Source organism: Colobus angolensis, unplaced genomic scaffold, assembly GCF_000951035.1.
Source record: "Colobus angolensis palliatus isolate OR3802 unplaced genomic scaffold, Cang.pa_1.0 Scaffold567, whole genome shotgun sequence".
NCBI classification, from domain to species: Eukaryota; Metazoa; Chordata; class Mammalia; order Primates; family Cercopithecidae; genus Colobus; species Colobus angolensis.
The window spans coordinates 372,528-379,668 of NW_012119232.1; the positions used below are offsets into that span (position 1 = coordinate 372,528).

A 7,141-nucleotide genomic window follows, 5' to 3' on the forward strand; every position below is an offset into this window, starting at 1 on the left:
TATTTTTAGTAGAGACGGGGTTTCACCATGTTAGCCAGGATGGTCTCGATCTCCTGACCTCGTGATCCGCCTACCTCGGCCTCCCAGAGGGCTGGGATTACAGGCATGAGCCACTGTGCCTGGCCCCCTTTTTTTTTTTTTTGACAGATTCAGCAGCCTCGCCTCCTGGGTTCAAGAGATCCTCCCGCCTCAGCCTCCCAAGTGGCTGGGATTACAAGCATGTGCCACCATGCCCAGCTAATTACTGTATTTTTAGTAGAGACGGGAGTTTCACCGTGTTGGCCAGGCTGGTCTTGAACTCCTGAACTCAAGTGATCCACCCGCCTTGGCCTCCCAAGGTGCTGGGATTACAGACGTAAGCCACCATGTTAACCTGTTTCTAAGGTGCCACAGACAAAGCTCAACCGGACTAAAGCTGGGCATGAAACCCAGGCCTCCTGCTGGCAAGCTGTGTATCCTTGGGCAAGTATTTCAGCCTCTCTGAGCACTACTTTCCTTAACCAGGGAGGGAGCTCGTACAGCTCCTTCCGAGGTCAGGACAGGAGGCGCTTCCTCTGCCTGAACACTCGGCAGCCCCTTGTGGTCCCCGTCCCAGCAGCCCGGGGTGGGGTGCGGACTTACTGTCCCCTTCCGTGTTCTGCACCACGGTCAGGCTGAGGCTAGCGGTATCCAACTCGGTGGCATCGGCCTTGAAGCTGAAGGTCTCATTGTACACAGGATTGATGGAGCCCAGCACAGCTGAAGTCTTCTTGCACTTGACAAACTTGTTGTGGTTCATCAGAGACACTTTGACAAACACACCTGGGGAACAGTGAGCACTAGTGGGCTGGCAGAGGTGGGCGGGAGCCGAGCCCCTGCCTGTGGGAGGTCCGGCAAGGAGGGCACGTGCCCAAGCTAGGCGCCAGGGCCCCACCCCTCACACGGTGCTGTGGCCCCGCGGGCATGACCAGAGGAAGCCGGCTGAGTGCACTGCCCTGCAGCCTAGGCGGGGCTCCACTCCCTTCCTTTTCCTTCCTCTTTGCATCAAGAAAGTACCCACGGCTCCGGCAGGCCCTGGTTTACCAGAGCCTGGCACCACATGCCTGTCCCTCCCTGTTGGGGGGCTGCTCACTGGGTCCCCAGGCTCCCTGGGGCCCCTTAAACACCTCGTACAGAGAGTTAAGATTTGGTGGGTGAGGGTCAGAGTCACAGTGGAAGGTCTGGATCCTGCCTGGCTTACGGTGACCCCAGGCGTGAACACAAACAGGTGACTGATCGCCACCACCTCACTGGGGTGCGTGGGATGTGTGGGGTGAGCCCAAATGGGGTGGGACGTGTGGGGTGAGCCAAGGCCTCCCCTCCTGCAGCTCCTGTGTTCTGGGAGGCCAAGCATCAGTGCCCATGGAGTCGGGGGCCCTTCCCCTGGGGGGAGGGAGGTGCGGGCCTCACCGTTGAGGAACTGGACCCACGTAGCTGATGGGAAGGTGGAGGTGGATGCAGACATGACAGTTCAAAGAGCCAAGACGCTGCCTTGGGAAACAGCGGGGCAGGGCCTGGTATTGTGGTTGGGTTAGAACCCTTAGTGGGGGAGGCTGAGGAGATGCAGCTTTGGGTTCAACATAGGAAGAGGCTTCCTGCACCAGAACTGTCTACTGAGGGAGAGCATGTCTTGTGAGGTAGTGAGCACTCCGTGATAGGGTGTATGCAAGCAGAAACTGGATGGTCAGGGGTGAGGCTGGACTGTAGCCCCAGGCTGTAAGCTCAGTGGGCGGGACCTTCCCCAGGAGGAAAGGGAGGAACTCACTGACAATGCCTCTGTCCTCCTGGAGCTGGAGGCCCCTGGCACGCAGCACAACCACCGTCAGACGGCTCAGGTAGTCGTTGTAGCTGAGGCAGAACTGGAGGTCGCCAAACTCCGAGGGGGGCTGGGGAGGCCAAGGTGGAAGCACCCCACCCTGTTACTCTGGCAGGTGCTGAAGGGGTCAGAGAACCCCCAGAGAGCTTCCCGCTTCCTCCCAGCCGTCCATGCGACACACTCACATGGTCCCCTTTGAATTCCACTGCCATTTTAAGGACAGGGCAACTGTGGTCTGGAGAGTTTAAGGGGCTTGTGCAGTCCTGTGGACCAGAGCTAAGGAGTCACACCCAGGTCTGAGCCAGCTGGGGACTTCCCGGGGATGGTGGGCTGGGGGAAACATTTCCCTGGGCTGGACCATTTGTGGTGTCACCTCTCACAGCTGTCTGACCTAGATGGGAATCCAAATGTGGATATTTCAGGTTGCTCCAGGGGGTCTGATGGCCAGTGTGACAACAGGACCTCAAGCAGCCCCTCCCTGCCCAGGGGCAGGTCTGTTCCCCTCTGTCCCATGCTGCTCAGGGCCTAGGCCCTCCTCCCTGAGTCACTGTTATAGGGTGGTGTGCGGGATGCTGAGGGCTGACGCTGCCAGCAGGTGCTGGACCCTGTGCACACCTGCCGGCTGATGCTCAGTGGCACAGGCATGGTAACCTCGACCTTACCTCCAGGCTCTCGGCCTCCAGGTCTCTCCAGATGACACGCCGGCAGTCCCCCGCCAGGGTCTCATTCTTCAAGGGGAATAGCACCTGGCCCAGGAGCTGGTGCTTCCTCTGCCTGTCCACGTGGTAGACAGAGAACTTCAGCACCCTCTGGGTGACAGTCTTGCTGGACACCTGGGGGAGACAAGGACACCGGCCAGGGTCAGGAGTGGTGGTAGGGGATGGGATGGTGTGACTCGTTATTCTGGATATGGGTGCTTTTGAGAACGGGTGTCTCAACCAGGGACCCACACCCCAAACCTAGGGATTTTCAGGGGACCCTTCTTAGCAGCAGAGCTGTGTACCCCTGGAAAGTGGGGGTAGGTGCCAGGACCTTGCTATGCAGAGTGTGGTCCGAGGACCTGCAGCATCCGTACACCACCACCTGGAGCCCTGTTAGAAATGCAGGATCTTGGGCCCCAGCCCAGACCCATGAATTGGAATCTGCCGTTTAACCGGAGCACTGAGTGACACGGCTGCATGGTGAGTGTGGCCCCGCCACCACCCAGCGCTGTAGCAAAGGCCCAGGAGCCCGAGCACCGGCCTGTCTCTGCTGTCAGAGCTGGGCATACCAGTCCTCCCCTCCCTGAGATTTGGCCTCCTTGCCTGTGAAATGGGGGTCATGTGTCTTCCTCTCTGGTTGTAAAACCCCAATCACAGTGTCTGACCTACAGCAGATGGCCCATTAATATTGATTTTCTTCTCTTTCCCCTTCTCCCTTTCCCCCTTCCCTTTGGAGGCACAGAGGGACTGGATCAAGTTGGGGTGAGATAGAGTGGGTAAGTGATGAGCCAAGAAAAATTTTCCTGCAAGCATGACGTGTTGCACGTCAGCAAGGCTGCAGCCTTGGATTCTGACGTCTGGAGAAGTGCGATTCACCTTTGAATTCTCACAGCCCTGGCCTCAGAAAGACGGCCCAGGACCAGGCCTGATGGCACCCCTCTTCCCAGCTCTCAGCCAGGGCGGAAGGCACAAGTGATGGCCCTGGCCTCAGCAGTCACACTGCTCCTGAAAGCTGACTGGCTGCACCTCACCTCTTGGCTAGCTTGCCACCCAGCTCTTGAGAACATGTTTGTCCAAGGCCTCTTGGCAGGTCTCGATGGCTACTTCCCCAAGGGCCCCCAGTCACCTGCTAAGGCTCCCAGGCCCCTGTGAAACTGGCTCGGTGCCCCAACAGCCTCTCCACTTCCAGAGCCTGAGCCGGCCAGCCCAAAGTGCAGCAAGGCACCACACCTACCCTGGGAGGGTACTTGGGCCCCCGCCCTGGCCTCTTACAGCACAGGAAGCTCCTGCACTCACGCTAAGGCCGGTCTTTTGCCCTCCTTGGATAAACTTGCCAGAAACCCCATACTGCTCCACTCCTTTGGGAAAATTTCCCTGAGCCCCACAGGCCAGGGCCTGGCATTCAGTAGTTGCTCTAAAATTGTGTTTTCACCCACTCTCCTCCAGGCAGTCAGAACAGGGGAGCCCAGGCCTCTGGTCACTACTCACCAAGTCTCTCCCCTGCCTCTCTATCAGGGATCGGCTCCGATAGGCCTTAACCTAGCAGGCTAGGTAAAGCAGAGCTGGTGGCATCAAGGGTCCCGGGGGCTGCAGTGCCCTGGCTGGTACAGGAGGCTCAGCTCTCCTGCAGGTCTGCACCTTCCCAGCAACGCGGAGGGCACCAGACCCTGCCTTCTCCAGAGGCTGTACCTGGAAGATGAAGTGCTCGTCAAACTGCGGGTTGGAGGTTTTGCGTTTGGTCTTGGACTGGAGGAAGCGCCGTTCATCGGGCAGCAGGTAGAGCTTCACCAGGGGGCTGCAGGTCTCTGAGGGGGCTTGCAGGTGCCGTGCCTTGATCAAGCCCACCAGCAGCCGCTCAGCCTCCTGCTCATATTCCACCGAGAACCACAGCCGCCCCAGGCAGTCAGCAGGGAAGTCGGTCTCACTTTTGTCCTCTGGGAACTTGTACAGCTCTGGGTTGATAGCCCCTACCATACATGCATCTCCTATAACAGAGGATGGGAAGGCTGACAGGCCAGAGGAAGGCAAGGCAGGGGCATGGGAGACAGTGGCAAGTTCTGGGCTCCCACCCCATCCTGGCCCATCCCTCTCTGCTGAGCCTCAGCTAGCCTGACCACATCTGCCCCACTCTCCTCACCAGGCTAAACACATCCCCTCTCTCTGGTGCAGCTCCTCCAGGAAACCTTCTCAGCGTGTAGGCATTGCATGGCCAGGCTGGGGATCCTAGCAGAGTCCTGCCTCCTGGGATTGGCCCCCATCCTTGGAGGTCAGGACCTGTTTCAAGGATACAGTGCCTATCACCCCTCCTGGTCCCCTTCCATGGTGTCTAGGGCATGACTCAGTGATAAAGCATTGCCTTTCTTCTTCCTCTTCAAATTAGAAGGGCCAAGGTGATTATTGGGTGGTTCCTGGGATGGTCTTTTGGTAGGTCTTCAGGGCAAAGAGGTGGCAGAAAGCTGTGCTTGCAGCCCCTACCATTCTGTCCTCTTGTTCAACCAACCCATCATCCTAGAGTGGGAGCCAGCACAAGTTCTGTACATGGCATGCCTGGGTTCCAATCCCAGTCTGTTGCTTACAGCCTGTTTGTGACTATGTAAAATGGGGTGATAATTCCTCCCCGGCAGAGTCATGGTGAGGTCTCACTCCAAATCAGCACCCAAGGCCATATCTCACCCTCATGGGGTGCAGCAAGCACTTCATAAATGAAAGCACCCAGAAACAGTGGTCCCTGGGCAACCCTGTCATCCCTGGCTGGTTCAGGTTGTGTTCCAGAGCCAAGCTGGTGAAAGCAGATGGGGCCACCTGAGTAGACCCTGACCTCTGGGCAGCCCTGGCAGGGACACTCACCAAGGCCGCCACTAGGGGTGTGAGGCAGAAGCTCTGATGCCGGGCAGGAGTCCCATGGGGCATGGGTCCACTCTCCACTGTGCAGGGGCACCCAATCTCGGCCTTGAAGGGAAGGGGGCACCACGAATGGCACATCTGGTGGCCTGTCCAGAGTCAGGGAGACAACATGTAGGTAGCAAGTAAATGGTGTGGTCTCAGAGCGCTTAGCCAAGACGGCTGAGCACCAGGGGCTAGAGGAAGAAAAGCCATCAGGAGCCAGGAAGAGGCCAGGGCACCATTTTCTGGGCCCATATCAGGCAACACACATACACACACACACATACACATACACAGCAGTGGGATTTGGAGAAGGAACACAGCCAGCCCCTGACAGTGTCAGCCAGTCTGAGTTTGAATTCCTGTTCTGCCACTTACTAATTGTGTTCTCTGGACCTGTTGCTTATGTGCACTAAGCCTCGGTTCCCTCACCTGGAACATGGATTTCATAATACCTGCCTAATAGCTGATGTGAGGTTTCTGGGGTTTCTTTGTGATAGCTCCCAGCACCGAAGCAGCATAGAAGAGGCACTCCCATAAACAGAACTTTCCTTTTCGACCCCACCCCGAGGGAAATGGGCCCACTTGGCCCCACATCCTGCCTCACCTGCTCAGTTGGGTCCTAGCATGCGGCTGGCAGGGCCTGTCCTGCTGCCCACTGGAGGCGGCTGCTCTGGCCATGGCTGGTGTCCCAGGCAGCTCCTCATAGGTGAGGGTGGCACAGAACCTTCTCCACAGACAGCAGCTTGCCCCGATCAACAGCAGCAGCAGCAGCCCCCCGATGGTGCCCCCAATCACCAGGGCCAGCTGCTCTGGGGGCAGAGACCACCAGTACTATGATGCCTGCCTGGGAAAGCCACTCTCCCTCACAGCCCTGGCCTGCTGGGGCAGAACTGGGGCAGCAACCCTGCCTCTGGGTTTGATCTCAGGAGTGATAGGAGCAGGTCTGCGGGGGGAGGGGTTCCAGGAGGGCTGCTGCTGGCTGGGTTCCGCCAGCTCTCAGAGGAGAAGCTGTTTACCTCAGGGTCTGAGGGCCCTGGGCAGAACCTTCTGGTTTTCCTTGGAAAACAGCTGGCCCTGCCCTTGGGATTCTGGCTTAAAGAAGCCATTTCCTTGCGCTTCCGAGTAGAAATCAAACCTGCCCTCACCAGAACCTCCATATCCCCTGGGCTCTTGTTGAGGCCAGGAGGGGAGCAGGGGTGTGGACGCAGTCAGTAAAGGAAAGCCCTGAAAGGTACCTTCCTCCCGGTCTGCAATCAGACATCTTCCCTCTGGGGCCCTGGAACCTGCTACAAGGCTGGACTCTTCTCTAACACCCCCTCCCTTCCCTAGCCCTCTATCAAGGTGAGCATGCTCTTAGGGGAGTTGGTGGGAGGCGGTGGACGGGGTGGGGAGGAGGAGGGGGCAAGGCCCCTTTGTTGCTGACCCTCACATGTCCTCATTTGGGGGACCCAGGAGGCTTCGCCCCGGGGGTGCTCAGACGCTGGGTTCCAACCCCTGGGACCTGGGGCGGGCCAAAAAACGTGGCTCCCTTAGGGTGACGTGCGGCCGCGGGGCATTCCGGTCTCAGGGATCTGGACTGGGTGGGGTGGTGAGAAGGCTGGACCCCTCCACACCTCCTAAGCCGCAACTGACCGCGAGGACCGGGCCTCAGCTTCCACTCCATCCCAGCGCCCCTCCAGGAGCGCGCCGAGCCGGGCAGGGCAGGCGATGCGCCCCAGCG

General features: G+C 58.7%; 1 protein-coding gene across 1 annotated transcript in view; it reads right to left on the reverse strand.

Moving 5' to 3' along the window:
• Positions 1-7,141, reverse strand: part of LOC105525932 (synaptotagmin-15) — a 10,353-nt gene that overhangs the window by 2,695 nt on the left and 517 nt on the right. Inside the window, exons 2-7 of the mRNA XM_011961729.1 lie at positions 6,026-6,230; positions 5,383-5,525; positions 4,225-4,520; positions 2,497-2,667; positions 1,784-1,904; positions 622-801 (exon numbers count right to left, since the gene is read on the reverse strand). Coding sequence (XP_011817119.1) covers positions 622-801; positions 1,784-1,904; positions 2,497-2,667; positions 4,225-4,520; positions 5,383-5,525; positions 6,026-6,230 — 1,116 coding nt within the window. The remainder of the gene's footprint in view (positions 1-621; positions 802-1,783; positions 1,905-2,496; positions 2,668-4,224; positions 4,521-5,382; positions 5,526-6,025; positions 6,231-7,141) is intronic.